The sequence below is a fragment of the Capricornis sumatraensis genome, chromosome 18 (assembly GCF_032405125.1).
Source record: "Capricornis sumatraensis isolate serow.1 chromosome 18, serow.2, whole genome shotgun sequence".
NCBI lineage: Eukaryota > Metazoa > Chordata > Mammalia > Artiodactyla > Bovidae > Capricornis > Capricornis sumatraensis.
This window is the reverse complement of record NC_091086.1, coordinates 69074800-69100749: the sequence shown is the minus strand read 5'-3', so window position 1 is coordinate 69100749 and position 25950 is coordinate 69074800. Positions and strand designations below refer to the sequence as shown.

Below are 25950 nucleotides of genomic sequence, written 5' to 3'. Positions count from 1 at the left end.
GCTTCATTTGCTAAGTTGCCCAGTTGAGGAGTTGTGTTTGGGGCCTGATGCCTCTAGTGAAGGAAGGAGGGCTTGTCGGTGGCCCCTTCTGGAGATAGCTCTATCTATCGATTTAGCAGGTCTTCATCTTCGTGCCTGGAGGCGGGAAAGGAGAGGTCGGTCTCAGGCCTATTTCTTCCAGTGTGGGTGTTAAGGGCACCTTGCAGCAGCCAGCCAGGAGACCCGGAAACTAGGCTTCACACCTTGCACGCTACTCTAGTCAGCATCCACCAGAATGGAACAGTTTCTCCTACCCTCGGACCCCAAAGCTATCGTATCGGGGAAAAAAGTAACGTATTTACTCCCAGACCCAATCAGATCGGCTCAACCCCACCATCTTATTTAGGAAAACAAGTTAAAATCTTTCGGCTGGAAACTGCCACTCTATAAAGTGGCAGGGGCCAGGCTTCCGCAGAGAGGCTCGGGCCGCGGGCACATGTCAGCTCCCAAGACTTCAAAGTCTTCCTTCCACGGAGGCCACGAGGCATCTCGTTCCAAAGCTTCACCGAACCAGTGCAAAAGAAGAGAGGGCCTTTTGCGAATTCGCTTCTCACAGTTGGTAGTGGGAAATCGATCCAAACGTCCTCTTTTTTTAACTGAAATGTTCGGTTCGTGCATCCGTAAACTACCTGTTTATGCAAAGCGGACGCCGAAGCCAGACTGCGCAAGCGCATCGCTCCCCCGACCCCCCCCCCCAGCCCAGACCGGCACACGCTGCCAATCCCGGCTCTAGGCGTGTGCGCCTGCGCGACGCCAGAGGGGCGGAGACCGCGCGCGCGTCTCGGTTGCCTGGTTACTGCTGCGCGACAATAACGCCGGGTTGCAGCTTCTGGTCTGTTGCTAGGAAGGGCGGTTGGCCCTCATTTTCAGAGGAGCCTGCGGAGGAGCGGTAAGAGCCTGTCTCCGCCGCCCGCGCCTTGGGAAGCCGGCCCCTTGGCCCGCCTCCAAACCCGAGACCCCCCGCCCCCGTCCGCGCCGCACTCCAAACCCAGGGAGACACGGACTGCCTGGCCTGGCCCAATTTAACCCTGGGACCCCGATCTGGTTCCGGATCCGGGACCCCGCCCCCAGCCCCGCGCGTCCCACAGACCGCCGGCCCCGGCCAGGCTCTAAACTCGGGACCTGGGACCCCGGCCCCGGAACCCCTTGGCAGGCGCGTCTCCCGCGCGCCCCAGGCTGACCGATTCGTCCTTCCTCTCCCCCTCCCCGCCCCCTTCCAGCTTGGTTCTGGTCTGCGGAGAGCGATGCCGCTTCCCGACACCATGTTCTGCGCGCAGCAGATCCACATCCCCCCCCAACTGCCGGACATCCTGAAGCAGTTCACCAAGGCTGCGATCCGGACCCAGCCTGCCGACGTTCTCCAGTGGTCCGCGGGGTAAGCCCCTCTTGGGCCAGCACCTACAAGAGCCGGCCCGTCGGCATGTCCAGTCGTGCCTAGTGAACCCTCCTACCTGGACCAGTGGTCCAACCCTCAGGACACAGACCAAGTACCGACGGAACTTAGCATTGGTGGTATCTACACCTAAGTATCTGTCTAAGAAACATCATGCATTATTGACTATGAGACCAGAAATTACTGCACAATGCCCATTTATCTACGAAGTAGTGACACCATTCTTGGAAAATGGTATTTATGCAGGTAGACTGAAATTTATAAAGCAGTAACATGGGATAAAAAGTTTTTGCATTGTGTTATAAAAGTCAAACTATCACAGTCCCTTTATCTTACTTGTGAAATGATTTTACAAAGAGAAATCTTACGCTTATGTTCCTTGTCATCAGAGAATCCTCCAGGATTAGGTACTTGTTGAGTTTTTTGGAACCAGAGGGACTGGCTCCAGTTAGAGTAAACATCCCAAGAAAGCAATAAGGTTAAACTCTGTCCATCGTAGTTCACAGCACAAGAGACTTGACAGTGTCTTGCAGCAAACATTCTAACCATTTCCAAGAACAGATTATGAATACTTTTAAAGTCACAAGTCAACAGACCTTGTGTGTGTGTGTGTGTGTGTGTGTGTGTGTGCGCGCGCGCGCGCGCGTGTGCGTTCGGGGGCGTGCACTCAGCCCTGCTCAGTTATATCCGACTCTTTCCGACTCTGTGGACTGTAGCCCACCAGGTTCCTCTGTCCGCGGAATTTTCCAGGAAGAATACTGGGGTGGGTTGCCGTTTCTTCTCCAGGCAGAGATCTCTACCCAGAGATCTAACCCAAGTCTCTTGCGTCCCCTGCATTGGTAGGCGGATTCTTTGCCCCAGCAGACTTTAGAATCATTAAAATAAATCCTGATGCTTTTACAGGAAAGCTCTTTGTCCTTTTGTAGTAAACAGACTCAGAAACTCAAATCTGTGGTCACAGAATCAGTAGAAATTTAACTTAGGGTTTTTTTTTTTTTTTTTTTAGTAATGAGTGTCAAATTTTGCTGAACTTCTCTATAAATTGTATGACCAAAGTGAATTACTACTAGGACGGGTGTAACAGATAACCACCAAATGTGATGGCTTAAAACAACAAACATCTCTGGTCTCACAGTTCTGGAAGCCAAAAGTCCAAAATCAGTTTCACCAGGCTACACTCAAGATATTGCCAGGGCTTTGCTCTCAGCTGGTAAAGAATCCGCCTGCACTGTGGGAGACCTGGGTTCGATCCCTGGGTTGTTGGAAAGATCTCCTGGAGAAGGGAAAGGTTACCTACTCCAGTATTCTGGCCTGGAGAATTCCATGGACTGTATAGTACATGGGGTCGCAAAGAGTCAGATACGACTGAGCGACTTTCACTTTTACTTGCTCCCTCGAGACTCCAGGGAGAATCCGACCCCTCCCCTTGCCTTTTCCAGCTTCTGGACCTGCATTCCTTGTGTTGTTGGGCTCCTGGGCCCTTCCTCCATTGCCAGCACTGTGGCATTCTCACATGTGCCTCTGCCTCCCTCCTCTAGGAGCACTTGTGATTGCATTTAGGAGCCATCCAGATAGTCCTGGATGGTGTTCCCAGCTCAAAATCCTCTCTCAAACACATGAGAAAATTTGAGCATGTATTTGCTCAAAATACATGCAAACTCCCTGTTGCCATGTAAAATAAGATCCACAGCTTCCGGGATCAGGGCCAGGGTATCTTTGGGGCCCTCACTGTGCCTACCAGACGAGGCTGCTGGTTAACGAGCACTTTACCTCTGACAAATGCTTCTGAAGGACTCTCTCAAGGTTCTTGCCCAAAATTGTGGTCTCTGAGTTGTTTTTTTTTTAATAATTCATTTTATTTATCTTTTTTTCCTTTCTAGTTATGCTGAGTCTTTGCTGCTGTGCACTGGCTTTCCCTGGTTGTGGAGAGCGGAGGTTACTCTCTCGCTGCTGTGCTTGGGCTTCTCACGGGGTGGCTTCTCTCGTTGCAGAGCACAGCCTCCAGGGCGCACAGGCTTCAGCAGCCGCAGCATTGGGCTCAGTAGTTGCGGCTCCTGGGCTGTAGAGTCTGGGCTCAGTGGTGTGGTGCACGGGCTTAGTTGCTCTGTGGCATGTGGGATCCTCCGGGACCTGGGACTGAACCCATGTCTCCTGCATCAGCAGGCTGATTCCCATCCGTTGGGCCACCAGGGAAGTCTGTGGCCTCTGGTTTTAACCATTACTCAAGCCTAAATAAAAGATCACAGTTCTTTCAAAAGTTTATTCATACTTAACCAAACCTTCCAAGATTTAATCTTCTTTTTTTCTTCTTCTTGGAACATTATATTTGGTAACACTTTAGAGGCAGCTCTTTTAAGCTTTACTTTAGTCGAAAAGGCTTAATCAAGAACCTTCTGAATGTTCCATGCCGCTAATTTCATTTTTAAGAACAATTTTGGAGTTGAGGAGAAAAAGCAGGCATTGTTCACGTGTCTCTGCTCACTCAGAACAGAATCTGTTAGGCAGAGATGTTGTTCAGGAGAACATAAAGTGGTCTTTGAAAGATTTTGTAGTGATTGGGGTTAAGACAAGGCAGGAGAGGAAATAGCCTGTGACACAAGGACCACGATAGGAAGGAAACGCAACGAGAAACCAAGCAGGGAGCCAGGATGCGCTAGCTAGCTAGCAGGCACTCACGGGAGGGTTGTCAGACGAGGTTGTCAGGAGGCAAGGGTGGTCCAGCCTGGCTGGACCTTATTATGTCATTGAGCCCTAAAGGCTTTTGCTCACGTGCACCTTCTGTGCATGTGACATAAATTGGCCTGGCCACTCAAGCAGGCCTCCTCCACCCTGGCTCTGATGATGCTTTGACTATACAGACCTTTGTCAGAAAAATGATGCTTTTTAATACACTATCTAGGTTGGTCATAGCTTTTCTTCCAAGGAGCAAGCATCTTTTAATTTCTTGGCTGCAGTCACCAAAAGCTCTTTGGGGGTGTGTGAGGCTGTCCTGTGCATTGTAGGGTCCTTAGCAGCCTGTTGACCAGCACCCACCAGGTGCCAGTAATACCAGTCAGCCCTGGTTGTGAAAACCAACGGTGCCTCCAGGCACTGCCTGTGCCTTCTTGGGGAGGGGGCACTGCCCTAGAGGCTGCCCCGAGCATGGGGCTTGCTCTGATGCTGATGAGGAATAGTCTGGGTTGTTGTTGTTCAGTCGCTCAGTCGTGTCCAACTCTGCAACCCCACGGTCTACAGCACACTAGGCCTCCCTATCCATCACCAACTCCCAGAGCTTGCTCAAACTCATGTCCATCAAGTCAGTGATCTTGTTCATCCAGCCATCTCATCCTCTGTCATCCCCTTCTCCTGCCCTCAATCTTTCCCAGCATCAGGGGATTTTCCAATGAGTCAGCTCTTCGCATCAGGTGGCCAAAGTATTGGCATTTCAGCTTAAGCATCAGTCCGTCCAATGAATATTCAGGACTGATTTCCTTTAGGATGGACTGGTTGGATCTCCTTGCAGTCCAAGGGACTCTCAAGAGTCTTCTCCAGAACCACAATTCAAAAGCATCAGTTCTTTGGTGCTCAGCCTTCTTTATGGTCTAACTCTCTCATCCATACATGACCATTGGAAAACCCATAGTTTTAAAAGCGTCTTTTAATTTCTTGGTTGTAGTCACTATCCACAGTGATTTTGGAGCCCCTCAAAATGAAGTCTGTCATTGTTTCCATTGTTCCCCCATCTATTTGCCATGAAGTGACGGGACCAGATGCCATGATCTTAGTTTTTTGAATGTTGAGTTTTAAGGCAACTTTTTCACTCTCTTTTTTCACTTTTATCAGGAGGCTCTTTAGTTCTTCTTCGCTTTCTGCCATAAGGGTGGTGTCATCTGCATATCTGAGGCTACTGATATTTCTCCCTACAGTCTTGATTCCAGCTTGTGCTTCATCCAGCCCAGCATTTTTCATGATGTGCTCTGCATATAAGTTAAATAAGCAGGGTGACAATAGATGAAAACCACAGTTAGGATTAACATGGTCACATGAAGCCCCCTTTCCCCCAGCCTGGCCCTTTAGGGCTGTTCGGATCTACATTTGTCTAACTCATGCTACCTGCCTTTTTAACTTTCTCTCAAACCATCAAGGTAATGAAATATGACTGTATTTGTCCTAAAAGCATGAAAACAAAATTGAATTTGAGGGGTGGAGAGAGAAAAAGGGTGTGAGATATAAAATTCCTTTTAGTCTGTTGAATGTCTTTTTACCTACACTTTGTTACATGTTCTGAGATGTTTCTAATTATTCATCTATCTAAAAATTTTTATTGGAGTAGAGTTTATTTACAGTGCTTTTCTAGTTTCGAGTGTATAGAAAAGTGATTCAGTTACGTATATATCCATTTTTTTAAAGATCCTTCACCCATATGTATGTACGTGTATGTATTAGTCGCTCTGCTGCTGAGTCGCTTCAGTCGTGTCCGTCTCTGTGCGGCCCCACAGGCGGCAGCCCACCAGGCTCCCCCGTCCCCGGGATTCTCCAGGCAAGAGCACTGGAGTGGGTTGCCATTTCCTTCTCCAATGCATGAAAGTGAAAAGTGAAAGGGAAGTCATTCAGTTGCTACCCCTTGGACTGCAGCCCACCAGGCTCCTCCGTCCATGGGATTTTCCAGGCAAGAGTACTGGAGTGGGGTGCCATTGCCTTCTCCGATTAGTCGCTCAGTTGTGTCCAATTCTTTGCAACCCATGGACTATATAGCCTGCCAGCTTTCTCTGTCCATGGAATTTTCCAGGCAAGAATGCTGTTGTAGGTAGCCATTCCCTTCTCCACAGGATCTTCCCAACCCAGGGATCGAATCCAGGTCTTCTGCATTGCAGGCAGATTCTTTATCATCTGAGCTACCTGGGAAGCACCCTTTACCCCATAGGTTATTAGAGAATACTGAGTAGAGTTCCCTGCGCTATACAGTAGGTCCTTGTTATATATATGTTTGTATAGTAGTGGGTGTATGTCAGTCTCCCAGTTTCTCCCTTCTCTCCACATTTCCCCTTGGGTAACCATAGTTTTTCATATCTTTTATATTATTTCCTGTGACCCTGGATGGTTTCGTGTTTTATTTTCCTGGATATGTCATTTCTTTGATGGTGGGAGAGTGATGTGGGCAGCAAATGTCGTTATTTCAGGAGCCGGTCTCCACTGACACGCATTTTGCAGAGACCCCACGTGGCACCCTTCTCCCTCCCGCAAAAAACCCGATGTACACCCCCTCCTGAGTTGTTGCCCCAAACTATCTCCATGCCTGCTTGTTCCCAGAATTAGCAGCCATGTCCATGTCCCAGAAAGGAACAATTAAGGGGAAAAAAAGTACCAAGCAGGAAAAGTGAAGGGTAGGGAATGTCGGCACCTGACTCAGCCAGTCAGGTGACTTCGCTGCTCCAGGGGGTTTCCCAGACCTGCATAGGCAGAGATGCTTGAAATCCTGCCTCTCAAAATGCGACAGGGCCAAGTCTGCAACTGTCCAAGTGGCATGACCTTGCATGCGGCCTTGCACTCGGGTTCATGTGGGGCCCTGACCTCCACCTCCTCTGACAGCGTCTCTGGACCTGGATGGATGTTTGCTTGATAAAAGTAGCACGTGTTACTGGAGACCCCCAGGCGTGCCAGACGAGGGGTCCCTGAGTCTGGAGCTGCCATTGTCCCCATTGTGCAGACAGGGAAACTGAGGCACAGGAGAAGGTGAAGTCCAAGAGCTGAGTGGAGGAGCCAGGAGGGGAGCCCGGGCCAGGGGCCCCAGCCCGGTCCTCCCTCGTCATGGCCTCCCTCTGGGGTCGGTGATGAAAGTGCCTGAATTTGAGGGCTGCTTGTGTGTCAATGAATCCGCCTGCCAACGCAGGAGATGTGGGTTCAATCCCTGGGTTGGGAAGATCCACTGGAGAAGGAAGTGGCAATCCACCCCAGTATTCTTGCCTGGAGAATCCCACAGACAGAGGAGCCTGGAGGGCTACAGTTCGTGGGGTTGCAAAGAGTCGGACACGACTGAGCGATTGAACAACAACAGCATGTGTCGATGAAGCTTCAGAGATGTCTGTTGTTGTTTCAGGTATTTTTCGGCTTTGTCAAGAGGAGATCCACTGCCCGTGAAGGACAGAATCGAAATGCCCGTGGCCACTCAGAAAACAGACACAGGCCTGACTCAAGGACTCCTTAAAGTTTTGCACAAGCAGGTATCAGAGTCTGTGATCGGTCAGCTGAGCTTGAGATAAAGCTGCAGGACCTCCACGGTCATCCATCCACAGCCCTGTGCCCCCTTCAGGGAACCTTTGAGATTTAATCAAGGAGGGAATCTTGAATGCAGTGACCTTCCTCTGGTTTAAAGAACCCAAGATCACTGTTCACAATTATATAGACATACACTTTCTTTTTTTAAGTACTTGCATTAAGATGCAAGAGGCTATTGGACTGTAATGAAAGGTTTGAAAATATGGAATTTCAGACTTGGGGGTTGCAAGATCCTTTTTGAAATATGAGTTTATAAAAACTATGCTAAACATGAGAAGCTGCCACCTTCTTCATCTGAAGGGGTATCTGGTTTCCAGCCCTCCTGAAAGCCCTTGAGACCCACTAGCTCACTTAGAGAGTTCATAGAAAGTGTGTTTCATCGGAATGATTGGGCTGTATTGCCAAAACAGATCAGTGGTAGAGCCCTGAGTTTTAAAGTGGCTTGTCCCCATTATGTGTTCCTGACCAGGGTGCTGACTTCTATACACGGAATTCTCCCATGGCTTTCTCGCTTAAGGGAAAATGAATAACCACTGAAAGAGAGAGGTAGTCTGGGGAAAGACAGGCGAAAATTGCTCAAAGCTCTTCCACACAGAATACTGCCAGCAGATCACAGAAGTCACCCATTTTCATCAAGTTGTCTTAAAATAGTAGAAGGAATACATGTATTTTCTGGGTTAAAATTTCTCCCATTTAAGTGTCAGCATGTTGCGGAGTTGGATTTCGTTTGGTCTGTGGAAGTTTATTTGTGTTGTGAAGTGTTGCTCCTCATGTCCGTGTGCTCATTTCATTAAGTCATAACATTATGCCATGTTCGCTTCACAGTCGTTTTTTCTCTCAAGAAGTAACTTGTTGCCAGTCTAGTTCCCAGTACCACCCGCCCCCCGCTTCCCTGCTCATGTAGCCCAGCTCCCACGACACACACACATACACCCCCACCCTCCCTCCCCTCCCCTAGTGGTGGGCTAACGGTGAAGTTCATCTTTGAATGGGGATGGGTACTCTATTTAAGCCTTTGCAAGCATTATGTGATTTCTTAGGTCCTCATCTTAACATCGATTATGTCATGCTGTGCTTTCCAAATAGTGTAGCCACAAGGAGTATGTGGACTTAGCAGATCTTGAGCAGAAATGGAAAAATTTGTGCCTGCCTATAGAAAAATTCAAAGCTCTCCTGCAGCTGGATCCTTGCGAAGACAAAATCGAGTGGATAAAATTTTTAGCACTTGGATGCAGCATGCTTGGTGGGGTACGTACCTACAAATAGCCTGTTAATAATTCTGAGTGATCATAGGCCTGCTGTCCAAATAATTTAGCTGTTTCAGTAACTGTAAGAACACACTCATCACTTTAGTAACGCTCATGATTTTAGTCATTTTGTCTTAGGCAGTTTTTTTCAGATGCTTATTATATTTTAGGCTTGTAGTTATTTAACTTACAGAAGTTAAATACTTATGAGTGCCTCAGTGTAAAAGATGTTAACAGTAGATAAAACATGTAGATACCGTGAAAATGTGTTCAGTGTTTAGAAGAGAATGCATCAGTGACTTTTTTGACAAATTGATAGGTTTCCCTCTTGTGCAGAAAGAAATAAAATTATCTTCTATTTTAGTTAAAATCAATTATTAGTCACCTACAGCAGTTAAAATCGATTGTTAGTAATTTAAAGCAGATACCTTGCTGATGTTAAGAAGTATAACCCATACAGGTTTAGGACTGAAGACACAGACATCCCTCCAGTCTGTGAACTGAGAAGGGCGGTGGGTGTGGTGGGGAGGGGCTGGAAGTCAAGAGCCTGTCTTCAGCTCTAGAATTTGAGTCGCCGCGTGAGACCCAGGGGTCAAGTCCACTTTCAGTGTGTGAAGAAAAGGACCGAGAAAAGAGCCAGCTCCTTTTACTGCCGAGACCAGGTGTGCAACCCCGTCCCTTCAGTCTTTGGACCCCAGAGAACATCTTTGTGCTCCCTCCCAAATCAGGAGAATCGGGCGCCAATCCTTAGTCCTTGCTTCGTGGGGCACCCTCATCTTGGGTCCCTGCACAAGCCTCCATGATTCCGTTTTAACTCTCTAGCAGTACTTTGTCTGACACTACCTCACAGGGCCACTGACAGCTAACTGCCTGCAGCTAACCTTCCATCCTATCCCCGCACTGCCCTCCACGTCAAGCATCGGCTGCCCTGAGCTCCTGCTTCCCGTTAAGCGCCTATGGACCCTCAAGAAATACTTGATTTAATTTTAGCTGGTTTCAGCTTTATGTTGTCACTAATCTTCTGGAACTTTTCTTTGATTCCAAATTAGATTTCTCTTTGTTCATCTGCCTGGCTACAGATGCTATGGTTCATTCACCCCCCTCTGCTGTGCAGTGCCCGCTCTGCGAGTATTGCACACTTTACCACCTCTGTTCATGGCCCCAGTGAGAAACTCGGAAAACCCAAAAAAGCCAGGAGTCAGGCTGGCTGCTCCCTTTCATGGTGTCCCTGCCCACAGGTGGCGTTTCCCTCCAGCCCTGGGCTGGACAACCCAGACCCTGTTGCCACCTGTCTCTGGGCTCTGAGGCCACTGAGGAGAATCGCAGCAGGGTGTCACTGAGAAGGACAAAGATGCATTTAGTTACTGGAGGAAATTTTATGTGGCTTTGTTCATCCGGAGCTCCAGGAAAGGGAGATTTTAATAACACAAAATGAATACCTAATATCTGATTTGATGGTTTATTCCTCTAAACTTGGTTTATGAGGCTTAGATTTTTATAAAGATGGGAAATCAGAATATTTCATCTTTGGGGGATGCATCTTTGTAAGTGCTCCCTCCCAAATCAGGAGAATCGGGCGCCAGATTTCAAACCAGACCAGCCTGTGTTCTGCAAGAGGAGGCCTCATAGCCGTGTGTGGGGCCTGACGCTAGATGGAGACATTTGTTAAGGATGGAGCTTCCCTTCCAGACTTAAGCCTGGGCAAGTGACAGGGAAAGAGCACACTCACTTCTCTTTTCTTCCCGGAACATGTCGCTCAGCCCATCAGCCCGTGGGGGTCCAGCACTGGCCTGTGACTAAGCCGCCTGGGCCCGGACTGGGCCGTTGACTCTCTCCTATTTCTCTGTGAGGAGCCGACCCTGGGGAGGGGGTTCAGGTGTGAAAGTCCCCTGCTTCTCTGCCAGGCAGAGTTCAGAGCCTGGGGTGCCCACTCCGTCCTGGCCTACCGCCCCGAAAAAAAACCCAGGGCAGGGCTAGCTGTGGGTCCACTGGGGCTGTGATGGGCCAGGCCCAAGGGGACATGTGCTCTGTTGACCCACCGGTGCCCATGTTGGCAGGACAGCTTGGAGACGTCCCAAAAGCCCGGCGATATGACTTCCAGGAGACGGCTCTTCAGGCAGATTGGCACCTTAACACCTGTCTTTATGCTTAGAAGAAGGAAACGTTCAGAAAGGAGCCAGTGAAGAACCGAAGCGGGATGAGAAGGAGGAATTTCTCATGGATGACTGCGGTCCACTTCTCCGCACACTGGACTGCCGTGAAGCTGGAATCTGGTCACTGTGCCTCGCTGAGATGCAGCGACTCCAGCTGCCCCACCCGCGGTGTCTCATGGCTTGTGGCTTTTCAGGATCTCTTTGGAGTCTCTCTAGTTGGATGGGTTGAGTCCTCTGCAAAGACTGGAACCTTCTCTGAGATTTCCGAGCCATATGTCTCATTCCTTCCATGGATGTCTGTCGATTGCAGCTCAGTGTGGGCTTTGCTCTGAGTGCCAGGGGATCTCGACACCCCATGGGCGACATCTGGTATATCCTCTGAGCCCCAAGTGCTGCTCTGGTTCTTGAGTGGAAGCTTCAGATGCGACTGGGGGCAGGGCACGGGAGCAAGAGCATCAGGGGGCTCTGCCTCAGGAACCTTGGCCGTGGGCAGAAGGCCTGTCTCCCAAGGTGCATGATCGCTGGGTGAGATGACCACAAGTCTGCGTTGTGATCTTCACCTAACGTTTCTGCTGCCCCATCAATGTCCTAAGAAGTAGATCAACATTTTTCATCTGTTTTTTTTAAGTATGGAGATCTTTTTTATAACATGAAAAAGTTGAAAGTGGACCATAAGGAAGACTGAGCACTGAAGAATCAATGCTTTCAAACTTGTGGTGCTGGAGGAGACTCTTCAGAGTCCCTTGGACAGCAAGGAGATCAGAGCAGTCCATCCTAAAGGAAATCAGTCCTGAATATTCATTGCAAGGACTGATGCTGAAGCTGAAACTCCAATACTTAGCCATCTGATGTGAAGAACTGACTCACTGGAAAAGACCCTGGGAAAGATTGAAGGCAGGAGGAGAAGGGGATGACAGAGAATGAGATGGTTGGATGGCATCACCGATTTGATGGGCATGAGTTTGAGTCGGCTCTGGGAGGTGATGGACAGGGAGGCCTGGCATGCTGCAGTCCATGAGGTTGCAAAGAGTCGGACACGACTGAGCGACTGGACAACAGCAGCAAAACAGTTGTGGACCAAGTCCACCTTCCCACCCGCCCCACAGTGACAAGCTGCTCCCCCAGCTATGGGTCATCTTTGAAAAGCTTTTGAACTTCCTCATTCACGGGAATGTCCCTCCATGTGTACAGCTGCAAATATACGTGTGTCATCTGGATGTATTGCTTACGTATGGCTGTCATTTCCAGCGTTCTCACCAGGTGTGGGAATGTTTGGAGCCCTTGTCTGTTTTCTCTTTAATCCTCCAAGCAGCCCTCTGAGGAAAGCCCTGATCTCGGAACCCGTGGGCTGGAGGGCTGAGTGGAGCGGAGGGCAGGGGGAGGCAGCGGGGTGGGATTTGAACTCAGACCATGGGCTCCAGAGCCGCCGCTCCTGGTGGACACGGGGGGTGGGATCCCTGTGATGACTCTGTAGCCCAGGCAGTGTGCCGCCCACAGGCTGGGACACGCCCCAGAGAGTGCCAACTCCTTGGCCTTCCCTTCGATACCACTTTATACCCTTAAAGCGAAAAGAAGAAAGAAAGTGAAGTCGCTCAGTCATGTCTGACTCTTTGCGACCCCATGGACTGTAGCCCACGAGGCTCCTCCATCCATGGAATTCTCCTGGTGAGAGTACTAGAATGCGTTGCCATTTCCTTCTCCAGGGGATCTCCCCGACCCAGGGATTGAACCTGGGTCTCCTGCATTTCAGGCAGATGTTTTACTGTCTGAGCCGCCTGGGAAGCCCTGTCCTAAGGTGATCCGCTCCCTAAAACACTGTGTGCCAGCCTGCCGACCGCGCTCACCCTGGAGGCCTCAGACCCCCATCCCACCCAGCTGCGGGCCGCCCGTGGGCTCTGGTGTCTCTGAGCACTGCGGGGCCCTGGGTGCTGGAGGTGGCATCCTCCAGGCTGCGCTCTCCCCTGGTTCAGGTTCCCAGCGGGGCCTTGCAAGCCTGTCCGGAGATGCTCACCTGTGAGCCTCAGGCCGCAGGCTCACGTACTAACTGCCTCCCAGCTAGGAGACAGCTGCCCCTGCCCACCACACCCCGGCTGTGCGTCCACTCTGTGGGGCCGGGGGCAGTGGGATCAGCGGATGCTGAGGGTGCTGGTCCCTCCGTCCCTCCAGCCCGAGGCACTGGCTTCACTCACATCCGAGAATGTGGCAGTAGCCACGAGCCCCAGGCACGCGCTGTAAATGAGGAAGCTTGTGAGGAAAGGAAGTGAAACGGGGCGAGGGGGGCGCTTCTTTAAAAATGAGACCTGGGGGTCAGTGCCGCTGCCCAACCTCGAGTCGGGTGTCCCCCCCAGAGCTCCGGCCACAGGGCGGGAGCGAGTGCCCCGCACTGTGTCCTGTGTTCAAAGGGTCAGGCAGAGCGTGGTCCACGTTGTTCATTCCCTGCAGCTAAAAGGGACCCGCCGGGGGCGATAAGGTGGCTCGCGGTGTCGTCAGGACAGCAGCTGCAATGCGGAGACTGGAGGGGCCCACAGGACCAGCACTGCGCGTGCTCGGGAGGCCAGGTCTCTCCTGCGTCTCCACTCGCATCTGAGATGAGGCCTCGGCATGCCTGGGCTTCCCTGGCAGCTCAGACGGTAAAGCCTCCACCTGCCAACGCAGAAGATGTTAGAGACACAGGTTTGATCCCTGGGTCAGGAAGATGCTCTGGAGGAGGGAACTGGCAGCTCACTCCAATATTCTTGCCTGGAGAATCTCATGGACAGAGTAGACTGGAGGGCTACGGTCCCGGGATCACAAAGAGTCGGACACGACTGAGCAACTGACACTTTCAGGCGTGCACGCTGCAGCCGCCACCTCCTGGACCAACCACCAGCAAGAGAATAACAAGCAGCGGGTTAGTGGGGCTACTGCCCAGAAGATGAGTCCTTGTAGCTGGTGAGCAAGTAGCCTTAGGACCCATGACCCTTAGGGTGAGAGAGCTGTTGTAGGGAACAGAGTTCCCAAGCCAAGCAAGTTGACTAATGAGTCCTTGTGGACATAAAAACTGCTGGGAGTCTTTGCATCGGAGATGTTAGCACTGGTAATGTCATCACATCTTTGCAGGGGGAAGTGATGCCAGCATGTTTGGATGCATTTTTTTCCCCTAAAATATCTCTTCCTTGGAAGCGCTGGAGCAGCAATCATGAAGAAGAGCGTCTGTTCTGGCTCCTTGCCAGCTTCCTCCACCCCTCAGCCCTGCCGTAGGCCCCCAGCCCCGCCTTGATGACTGTCATCCGGTGTGTGGGCTCAAACAGCAGGGTCTAACAGCAGCTAATCTCTGAGACATTTCAAGCAGGGAACCTGTAAAATACACAACTCTCTGTTCACCCAGTCCTCCCTTGGGATGGTCTTTCGGGGAGATGGTGCGTGCAGTGGTCCCTGCAGAAATGAATAAATGAATGCCACCATTTTTTCTAACTAGAGCATCCCCTCGTCCCCAGAGCTGGGCTAACGTCAGGACTGTGGGGTTGTCCGCTCACCCTCCGCATCCCGTCTCAGCAGGGGCCGTCGGTCGGGGTGGGTGTGGACGGTGGTGGTTTGCAGACACCCTGAGTCCCAGCAGCTGGCGGGGGTGGGGGGCAGTGTGCGCCCGTGGTCCAGGCTCACCCCTGGCCAGTGTGTGTCACCCTCTGCCAGCTGCTCCCCGAGCCAGTCCAGAGGGGGGATGTGCTGGTCAGGGCCGGGCTTGGGATGCTGACTGCTGAATTCCCGTCCCAGCTGGCTCACCTGGTTGAGTGACCCGGCCTCTTGGCCCCCTTGACCCCATCTCGCACAGTCACCATGAGGAGTGAGTGAGATGCCCAGTCCATCTCTCGGGGTTCCTGCTGTGTGGCGATGCCGGGCCGTTAGCACTTTCTGGGCAGGAACCTCATTTCGGTGCCCCTGCCTTGCTCCTCCCACTGTGGGAAGCACCGCTGGTTTCTCTCTGATGTTCACTGTGAGAGCCTGGCCCATCCCCTGGCGGTTGACGAAGCTGGTGTGTAGAAAGAGGACCTCAGGGAGGCCTTCTATCAGGGCCTGTTTCAGCAGCTTGTCAGAGCCCGGCGGGGCTCTGGCTAGCAACTGGCCAACTGGCCAGAGGCGGGCGCCCTCGCGGTCTTACAGCCTCAGGAAGTGAGTTCTGCCCACCCCCTTGGGAGGCTGGCAGTGAGTCCCCTAATAGTTGAGGCTCTGGGTGAGAACCAGACCTCTGCCACCACCCGACTGGTGTCTCAGGAGCCGGCTGGCTGGGTGGCGGCCGGATAATGACTGTGTTTAAGGCCTGGCCCTGGCCCTCTGCGTGTCCCTGAGCCGCGGGACTCGCTTCCACGCGGCTGCTGCTCTGATCCAGTCGGTCTGCCTGTGCCCTCCCCTCCACCTGCTGCCTCGCCCCGACCTTGGGGAACTATCCTTCGCAGCCAGCGCCCCCCCACCCCGCTTTTCCTGGCTCTCTTCCTCTTGAGCACAGCCCATGTTTCATTCCTTCAGGAGCTGCCCTGGAGGGCTCCAGTCTGTCCCAGAGGCTCGCATCTGCGCTCTGTAGGACCCACCGTCACTGTGGCAGCCTTCCATTTCAGCTCCCTGAGGGCAGGACAAGGGCCTCAAATGGCGGCGAAGACACCCCCACCGAGGCTGATTTCCTACCATCTCGCAAAACTGCTGGGGGTTTAAGTCCAGTTCAGTCGCTCAGTTGTGTCCAACTCTGCGACGCCATGGACTGCAGCACACCTCCCTGTCCATCATCAACTCCTGGAGCTTACTCAAACTAATATCCATTGAATCAGTGATGCCGTCCAACCATCTCATACTCTGTTGTCCCCTGCTTCTCCCACCTTCCATCTTTCCCAGCATCAGGGTCTTTTCCAAGGAGTCAGTTCTTAACATCAGGTGGCCAAAGTATTGAGTTTCAGCTTCAACATCAGTACTTCCAATGAATATTCAGGACTGATCTCCTTTAGGATGGACTGATTGGATCTCCTGGCAGTTCAAGGGACTTTCAGGAGTCTTCTCCAGCACCACAGTTCAAAAGCATCAATTTTTTGGCACTCAGCTTTCTTTAGAGTCCAGCTCTCACATCCATACATGACTACTGGAAAAACCATAGCCTTGACTAGATGGACTTTCCTGGGGTGTTTGACGTGGGCCAGGGCTCCCCTGACCCTCAACCTCATACCCTGGTGACTAGAAGGGGTCGGATGGAGGAGCGTCAGCGTGCTCTGGAATGTTCTGGAAGCTTGTGCCACGTGGGGGCGGGGAGGAGTTCTGACTGAAAGTCAAGGATGCCACGGAAGATGGGGTTGAGGGGGTGTCTGACCCAGGTTCGCTGCTGCCCCCAGCCTGCTCAGGGCCCTGCCAGCCCACCCCCCCACCACGGGTGGCCCAGCTGGGGACAGTTTGCTCTGTCCCGAGGTAGGTTGTGGGGCCAGAGGGATCTGGTGTGCAAGTTGCCTTGTCCCTGGTCAATAAGATCCAGGCTTCCTCTTGTCTCTTTAAGAATCATTTCCTGTTTAACATGAGAGAGAATCTGGAAATCAAACTCTTTTTTTCAGGCCAATTATATCCTGATCGACCCTTTTCTTTTTCTTCCTTGTGGCGATTGTAAATTCCCGGTAGTTCTTAATTTAGACCGCCGAGAACATACTTGGGGGAGAACTTCTGTAGGCTGTACGCAGATGTCTGTCGGCGGCTGTCTTTGCTGTCCGTCTTAGCACATCGCAGCGTTAACCGTTTCCCCGCCTGCCCTCTGCCGTCTCCAGTCACTGAACACTGCGTTGAAGCACCTCTGCGAGATCCTGACCACGGATCCCGAGGGCGGGCCCGCGCGCATCCCTTTCGGGACCTTCTCCTACGTATACCGCTACCTGTCGGAGCTCGACTCGGACATCTCTGCGTCGGACACCGAGGCCTACCTCTCCTCGCTGAAGGAGAGCGCGTAAGTGCACGCGCCGGGGCTCTCGGCTCTCAGACGATCGATCGGGCCTCTGACGGGAGGGAACGAGCACACGCCGAGCCCCCGCCGAGCCCCCCAGCCCCGAGGTGTCATGTGTGGCTCGGTGGCGTGAGGAGGCCGGGCGGGGGCGCCGCTCAGCGCGCAGACTTCACATCCCGCCGGGCCTGCTTAAGCACGGGATGTGCGATGGTGTAACACCACGGTGCGTTCAAAAGGAAGAGTTCGTTTCTCGACAATGCAACCCAAAAATGGGTCCCCGCAGGTGGAGGGAGTCCAGACTCCCCGCGTGAGTGAGGAGCAGTGGGAAGTGACCCCGCGCACCTCGCCCCCCACCTGCCCCCGGTGCTGCCTTGCAGGGGCTGTGCCCCGCGAGGGAGGAGCCGCCCCCCAGGTGTCGGCTCCGCGCCTCTGCGGGTCTGAAAGGTGATGCTCGACGGCCTCCGGACAGCGGGGCCGCTCCCCAGGCCCCCAGGCGCCCCTGCCCACAGTCCCCCGAGCCCCCACACCCGCCACCTGGAGCCACAGGACAGGTTTGCGGAGAGCCACGCGTGCCGTGCCGGGACGTAGTGGTGGTGCGCGCACGCGTGTGTGTTTGTGATGGTGATAGATCCCAAGACGGCGAGGCGACGGAGCCGCTGATGGCGGCACTGACCGTGTCAGTCCCGCTGCCCGGCCCGGGAGCCCGCACCCGGCAGGCCCGTCCCCACCTCCCAGGCTTTCGTCCCCTCCCCCCTGCCCGCCCAAACCCATCTGGGGTGCTCCGGAGCTGGCCCCTCCCCTCCGCCCCTAAGGGGAGCCTGGCGCCCCCACAGCCCTCCCCTGGAGCCCTCGAAACCCCTTCCTCTCCTCCATCCTTCAGAATCGCATTCCCTACCCCCTCACCCCATCCCCTCCCCCACCCCATCCCCTCCCCCACCCCCATCCCCTCCCCCACCCCCGCCACGGGAAGGGGCGAATGGAGTCGCTCCTCACTCAAGCGGGGAGTCAGGACTCCCCCCACCTGCAGGGACCCGTTTCTGTGTTTCTTTGTTGAGAAACGAACTCTTCCTTTTGAACGCGCCCTCGTTTTTAAACCATTTGACACCCTATGCTTAAGAAGGCCGGTGGCGGGATAACTCGCCTCCCTCTGAGTTGCCCGTGGGTTCTGTCTGGCGTTGGCCCCCAGTTCCAAATTCCGATGTCAAGTGCCTACTGGACCTCCCTTCGGGGATGTCTGGTGCACCCCTCAGGCTTCAAACCATCCCAACAGAAATGCATGTTTGCCCAGCCTGAAAGTATAGGTAAAGGGCATTTAACTGCAGGCTGCGAGGTGGGAGTTTATAACCCGGTGTTTACAATTACAAAGACAGTAACCGGATTCTGCCTAAGCAGAGGTTGGGCTCCTGAGGTGGGAGGTCCCTGCACCCAGGAGGGACGTCCACTCTATCTCCAGGTGGCTCCAATGGGAGGCTCTTCCTAAGGTGTCATTCCCCTGGGCCGATAAGAGGTGGTTCCTTTTTATGGTAAAGTATGTTTCAGAACCACTAACTTGTGTTCCTATTACTTTTAAATATGAGCCCTCAAGGCAGTTCTTATGTTCCCACTGACATGGAAAATGAACGTTGTTCCAGTTCATTATTTTTTCATCTAAGATGCTGGTAGAAGTTTACTAACGTTCACATCTTTTAAGAAATAAAACTATCTGTAGATAACGAGAAAAGTCAAAAGACGTTGTCAGTGCCAAAGTCTGATAGACTTAAGACACTCCTTTGAGCTCTACTCAATCAACTTTTAAAATACTAGAAAGATCCTCTTTATACTAGTGACTTAATTTGAGTTGTCAATAAAAAAAATTTTAAATCTAGTACTAATTTTTTTTCACCTAGAAATATATATGCATTTTTCAGTGTAAGAAAATAGAGTGCTTTATTTTTAGAGGTAATAATTACTGATTTGAGACCACAGTCAATTTTTAAGGTAAAGCTAAATTATGCTATATTGCATAGAAACAGTATGATGTGCAGTAAGAGATTACTAATGGGTGTCTTTGTCTGTTTCCCATTTAGAGCTGCTAGAAAGAATGGTATGATAGGTCTTTCAGATTTCTTCGTTCTAAAGAGGAGAATTTAGAAAGCCTTGAAAAGGAAACTCAGAAGACAGGCCATTAATACAGAGAAGAACACATTTTAATGTCAAAATAGTGCCTTTCAAAACCTTGACACCAAATACAACATGTCATTAACCACATACGTATGTAGTGTGAGTTTTTCTTGTAATGGAACATGACCAATGCATCATGGGGCCCTATTTAGTGATTAAAAGATGCTTGCTCCTTATAATGAAAGCTATGACTGACCTACACAGCATATTCAAAAGTAGAGACATCACTTTGCTGACAAAGGTCCGTATAGTTAAAGCTATGGTTTTTCTAGCAATCATGTACAGATGTGAGAGTCGGACCACGAAGAAGACTGAAGACCAAAGAATTGATGCTTTTGCACTGTGGTGTTGGAGAAGACTCTTGAGAGTCCCTTGGACTGCAAGGAGATCCAACCGGTCAATCCTAAAGGAAACTGACTCTGAATATTCACTGGAAGGACTGATGTGAAGCTGAAGCTCCAATACTTTGGCCACCTGATATGAAGAGACAACTCACTGGAGAAGACCCTGATGCTGAGAAGGGCTTCCCTAATAGCTCAGTTGGTAAAGAATCCGCCTGCAATGTGGGAGACCTGGTTCAGTCCCTGAGTTTGGAAGATCCTCTGGAGAAGGGAAAGGCTACCCACTCCAGTATTCTGGCCTGGAGAATTCCATGGACTGTAAAGTCCATGAGGTCGCAAAGAGTCAGACAGGACTGAATGACTTTCACTTCACTGATGCTGGGAATGATTGACGGCAGGGGAAGAGGGGGGTGACAGAGGGCGAGAGGGTGAGATGGCATCACTGACTCAGTGGACAAGCTTGCTCAATGAGCAAGCTCCAGGAGATAGTGAAGGACAGGGAAGCCTGGAGTGCTGCAGTCCATGGGGTGGCAAAGAGTCGGACGTGACTTAGCGGCTGAACAACAACAACAACAACAACATTTAGTGATTGTTGTGCTCCGCGTTCTCCTAAGAGCCTCAATTGCAACACATTCATAGCAGAGAAATGACCCGGGGAAAACGATCTGTTTGGAGGCTGCAGAGTAGGCAGGGGGAGGGGCAGGGTAGGATCAGCTGTACCTCTTCTTTCAGAACTCCTGAGCACAGGAAGGCAGAGACCCTCTGCTCGCTGGCCGCTGGCCGTCACACCTAGGCTCCCGGGGAGGAGCGTCTTGTGCTGAAGCTGGATCTTCTCTGTGACAGGACGGCCCAGGGGACTCACTGGCTGGGAGCACATCCACTGATGGGAGGCTAACGGGGCCATCAGCTTGGACCAGCGCCTGGTCCACTGCACAGAGACGAGCAGCTGAGAGCGTCTCTTTGCCTTCTTCATATAAAATCTTCAAAACGACAGAGCCAACAAATACATCTCAGATTATTCTTCTGAGAACTGGGGAATGGTTTGGCTTCTTGCTTCTCTGAAAATGTGTTAACCATGCTAGTAGTCAGTTTTACCGGTGTTCAAAGATTCATGAAAACCCAGTTTTAGGGAGACCCATTTGTTAGCTCAAAAAGTGTGTCATTTTTTGCAAAGGGGTAAAGTATGTTTTTCATCTGGACACGAAACTACTCTATTTGAGATGATCTTTTGCCTAGACGTCCACTCACCCTCCCAGTGAACAATATAGAGAGTTTGTTCATAAACTTACAAGAAACTTAGCAAAGTTGGAATTTTAAAAGGCTTCACAATTTTTGGAGCTGCTTTACATCTTCTTAAAGTTTGCTCCAAAGAATTCAAGTATTTTTTCCCCTTCTAATTGTAAACCCTCCATGCGTGGGGATAAGCAGAAGGACACCTGAGGTTGCAGGTCAGTGCAGTGGCAAATCACGTGGAGCGATCAGATGTGTGCAGGGGACGCACTGCAGTGGGAAGGGACGTGTGGCCCCATGGACTGTAGCCCGCCAGGCTCCTCTGCCCATGGAGTTTTCCAGGTGAGAGTTGAGTACTGGAGTGGGTTGCCATTTCCTCCTCCAGGGGATCTAAGGTACACTCTGTCCCCTGGGTGACGGTGATGTGTCAGTGTAGGTGGCTGGGCTGTAACAAATGAACCTTCTGGTGGGAATGTGGATGGTGGGGGTGGCTGTCCGTACATGTGTGCAGGGAGGGGGGACAAGGAGTGAAGTGTTAATTCCTGTGGCAATATGGGTTCCTGTAGACCATCCCGCTGGCGAACAGGCTCTGGGGTTTGTCCCTGGTCTGAAAGAACAGCTCTTCCTTAAGAATAACTTTGCCATGGAATTGGAAACGGCTTTCCCTCAGACACGTTCAGTCCCCAGAATTGTTTTGGTCTGATTTAGGGCTCTGTCAGGGCCCTAAAATTCAAACAGAAAGAACTTGACCCAGAAACATTAACTTGCCTTTGTCTAAGTGAAACGGCAACCCGCTCCAGTATTATCGCCTGGAGAATCCCTTGGACAGAAAAGCCTGGTGGGTTATAGTCCGTATTGTCGGAAAGAGTCAGACACGACTGAGTGACTTTGCACGCACAAAGGGAGGGCGCTTTTCTGTCCCACTTTTGCCGGAGCACCTCAGTGTTGTGCCGCTGTGTGTCCACCAGGCACACAGTGCCAGTCCAGGCACGTGCTACTGTGTGTCAACCCTGGATCATCCGCTCCTCAGCGGCCAGCTCCCAAGCCTCCAGACAGCGGCCTTAGCTCACCGCTGTCCTCCCCTTCCTACGACACAGCTGAGTCACCCTTGTTCTCCTGCATGCCCTGCATTTTTTTTTTTTCTTTTCTGTTTTAAAACTTGTGTAGGAGGCTTAGCTTCCAGTCAGATTGTTCACAGTCTTCGGAGGGCTCACTCAGATGGTTTAGTTAATAACTACAAGCTTCATTGCAAGTACCATTAACTAATCAACATGCTGGATAAAATAAACCATTCAAGCAACTGAAATTTTTGAACAGAGGAGCTCTAGACAGAGACCAGTTCCTCTTTTCTGCAGGAGCCTGGGGTGGGTTCCAGTAGAGCCTGGTTGTGAGAGGCTGAGGGTGAGGGCACAGGTGATGCCATCTGGGTTTACCTTGAGAGAGAGAGAGACATTTCTGAGTAAAGTCACTTAGAGAAGAGACTTTTGACAATCAGAGAGACTCAGCATTCAAAGGGCTTCCCAGGTAGGTCAAGAGGTAAAGAATCCGCCTGCCAGTGCATGAGGCATAGGAGACCCGGGTTCGGTCCCTGGGTGGGGAAGATCTCCTGGAGGAGGGCATGGCAACCCACTCCAGTGTTCTTGCCTGGAGAGTCCATGGACAGAGGAGCCTGGCGCACTGCAGTCCATGAGGTCACAGAGAGCCAGACACGGCTGAGCACACACGCACAGCGTTAAAAACAACAATCCCTGGCATTTGTGAACTGTGGGTTTGGAAAGTACCTGCTCTCCCTTGATGGCACAGGGGTGGGTTGGGGGAAAACAGGATTGGAAAAGCCACAAATGCAAATTAGCCAAAGGTGACTTTGGCATTAGGAACTGGCTGTCTCATCGAAAACACCATGTCCCTGCAATGCAGCCGGCAGATGAATGGATTTTCAATCTATTGTCAGCTTCTGTTTTTTTCCGCTTTAAAGAAACTGAGGGTTGGGTTTTTTTTTTTTTTTTTGGTTGGTATTCATGATGTATAAGAAAGAGAAAAAGGCATAAGTAGCAATGATTCTGGAAATAGACCATCCCCTGGCAGGATGAAGTTCACTGGGGAAGACCAGTGATTTTGTTCTTAAAATGATTGAGTTTCAGGAGTTCCCTGGTAGCCTAGTGGTTGGGATTCTGGGGTTTCACTGCTGTGGCCCGGGTCCAGTCCCATCCCTGGTCTCAGAACTGAGATTCTACAAGCCATGTGGCCACACACACACACAAAAGATTTCGTTACAAGTCGCTCATTTAACTTGCAATTAGCCATCATTCCTGGCAGGCACTGGCATACTTGTGAATTCTTGCGACATGAGAAAAATCTATCTTTACAAACAGTTTTCAAATGCAGTGAAATTTTGATGTCTATTCGATTTAACAATTAATCATGAGTGAATATATAAATTAATCATTTGTAGAATTTGATTTTGCCATTACTATTTCCATAATCTGCAGCCTATCATTTTTTTTTCAAGACTTAAACATTTTCAAAGATCCTTGAAGCTCTCGTTAGGCCCAAGGCTCTGTGCCTTAGTGTCTGGAATGAAAGCAGTGCAGACGCTCCCTAAGGAAAACCCCAGCTCCATTATGTCCCGCTATGGAGTTCATCCTCCTTGGTTATTAACATGGATTCTCTCCGGAAGCCCATGAGGTGGGCTGCAAAAATATAATTAACCCCCTTTCTGGGGCCTGAGCCCTAGAACTAAGAGGGCAGGGGCATCTCAGCTGGTCTTCCTGCCCCGGGCTCAGGCCCACACTCCTGACCTCGCACTTCTGTCCCTCTCGACTTCTCCCACATCAACCAGCGTTTCTATTCTTTCTTAAAGTATTCATGTATATATTTGGCTGCCCTGGGTCTTAGTTGCAGCATGTGGGATCTAGCTCCCTGACCAGGGATGGAACCCGGGCCGCCCTGCATTGGGAGTGCAGAGTCTTAGCCACTGGACCACAGGGGAAGTCCTTCAACCAGCGGTTCTGATACCCACCCCTCCATTTCCTTGGTGCTGGCTTTCCATGAGGTTGGAAGACCCAAAGGTAAAGTAAACTGAAAGGGTGTTGACATGTTCACCTGCAGCTTTCCCCAGAATGGCTGCATCCTTCCAGACGTTTCGTGGACAGCTGGTATGTGATCCACTAAGGTGAGGCAGGAGTCCGGTACTTTTCGAGGCTGAGATGGAGCCACTGACGCGGGATGGAGATTGGCTCCCTTCTGGACACACGTTCCATCAGTCACCACCCCAAACCCAACCCGTGTTCAAATCTGCCTTGACCAGGATGGCCAAATAGGACGTGAAGATCCCTGGCAGAGGATGCCCAGTGGGGCCTCAGGGACACTGGGGTTGGGATAACATCTGGCTTAGATGAGAAAACATTTAACCAGCACCCACTAAGGGCTGAGCCCTCTACTAAGGGGCATGTTCAGAGCACAGTGAATTTTCACACCAACTGCAGGGGGTGGTTACTACTACTGCCTTCACAGGTCAGAACAGTATCTTTGCCCAGGTGACTCATGTAAAAAGTGGCAGGGCTGTGACTAAACCCTAGCAGTCTGACTTCAGAGTCTGGGGAGCCCCGACTCTAAAGAAGGGAAATGGGGAGGGGACAGTAATCGGGGCAGAATCCATTTCTTGATTTTCTATTGAAAAAGTGTGTACAGTGGGCCCTCTAACAGGGATAGGCTCACCTTGTTGGAGAGGAGGTGTCACAGAAGACTTTATCAAATTGTGGGGAGGGTTAAGGGGAACCCACGGGGGAGGGTGCAGGGCCCTGGGCCAGCCAATGTGGGGGCTTTATGTAGTAGAGGGGCGGCTGCCTCTGGGGTTTGGAGAGATGGCAGGAGCTATGGATTTAGTAGAGGGGTAGCCATGCCTTGGGTCTTCCCAGGTGGTAAAGAACCCATCTCTGTCAATGCAGGAGATGTAAGAAACTCGAGTTTGATCCCTGGGTTGGGAAGATCCCCTGGAGGAGGAAATGGCAACCCACTCCAGTATTCTTGCCTGGAGAATCCCATGGACAGAGGAGCCTGGCAGGTTATAGTTCATGGGGTCGCAAAGAGTGGGCCATGACTGAAGTGACTTAGTATGCACGCATGCAAACTATGCCTTGGGACCCACAAGGCGGCAGCTGGGGGAATAAATACTCCCCTCCCATTTGCCTCCGGCCTTCTAATCTGCCAGGGCCTTAAATTGGTCAATCACAACTAGAAGCAGGGGCAAGGAATTCCTAGGCCACAGAGATCAGTGCATCTGGCTTTGGAAAAGGGCAGAGCGAGGAGAGGAACACTCAAAGAAGTGGGAAATATCCAGCATACAATCATTTGTGTGAAAAAAAGGTGCAAGAAATTTGTATCTATATCTCTATGCATTGATGTGCATGCTTACAGATGCACAAATTATTTCTGGAATGTTAACACACTCAAAAGGCACTGGTAGGAACTTCTGAGAAGCAGTGGCCTACTTGCCACGGCATAACTTTACCAATTGTTTGATTTTTAGCATGTGCGTGTATTATAGATTCAATCCATCCATCCACCAGTCATTAACAAGAATTGATGTTCTGCCTCCTGGCCACAGTGCTTTGTCAGCAGGTTGGCACGTGACCCACACTCAGCCAATCAGAGCCTCCCTTGAGCTTTTCATCCTGGAGCTGGGAGGGAGAAGTCCTTTTGCTTTCCTGTGGTTGAGGCATCATCAGGAGGTGGGCCTAGAGCTGTAGGTAGTAACCTTAGCTAACAATTATATGATACTTATGGGGGCTTCCCTGGTGGCTCTGACAGGTAAGAATCTGACTGCCATGGGGGAGATGTGGGCTCGATCCCTAGGGTTTGGCAGATCCCCTGGAGAAGGGAATGGCAATTCTACTTCAGTATATTCTTGCCTGGAGAATCCCACAGACAGGAGAGCCCGGTGGGCTAGAGTTCATAGGGTTGCAAAGAGTCAGATATACCTGCAAGACTAAGACTTTGACTGTGTTCTGCTGAAACATGTAAATTACAGTTTGACTCCATTTTTCATCCCTAAATGTCAGTTTCATCTCCTTTAATCTAATACATGCCAGGCCATCAAGGAGAGGGGACTGTGAAGGGAAGGTTCACCAGCATGGTGGGAATTTCAGAGCCAATTAGAATTCTACCTACTTTACATACATGGACTTAT

The 25950-nt window shown here is 51.1% G+C and overlaps 1 protein-coding gene across 1 annotated transcript; it reads left to right on the top strand.

Moving 5' to 3' along the window:
* Positions 1–913: 913 nt before the first annotated feature.
* Positions 914–19193, top strand: ROPN1L (rhophilin associated tail protein 1 like). The gene is made up of 6 exons (XM_068990770.1): positions 914–928; positions 1260–1414; positions 7509–7632; positions 8774–8935; positions 16859–17034; positions 19098–19193. Exons 2-6 carry the CDS (start codon positions 1284–1286, stop codon positions 19159–19161), a joined length of 657 nt encoding a protein of 218 aa, XP_068846871.1. The 5' UTR covers positions 914–928; positions 1260–1283; the 3' UTR covers positions 19162–19193.
* Positions 19194–25950: the final 6757 nt, after the last annotated feature.

Coding starts and splice junctions, on each gene's coding strand:
- ROPN1L (XM_068990770.1), top strand. CDS start 1,284: ATGCCGCTTCCCGACACCATGTTCTGCGCGCAGCAGATCCACATCCCC. Junction 1,415..7,508: donor GTTCTCCAGTGGTCCGCGGG/GTAAGCCCCTCT, acceptor TTGTTGTTTCAG/GTATTTTTCGGCTTTGTCAA. Junction 8,936..16,858: donor GATGCAGCATGCTTGGTGGG/GTACGTACCTAC, acceptor TGCCGTCTCCAG/TCACTGAACACTGCGTTGAA.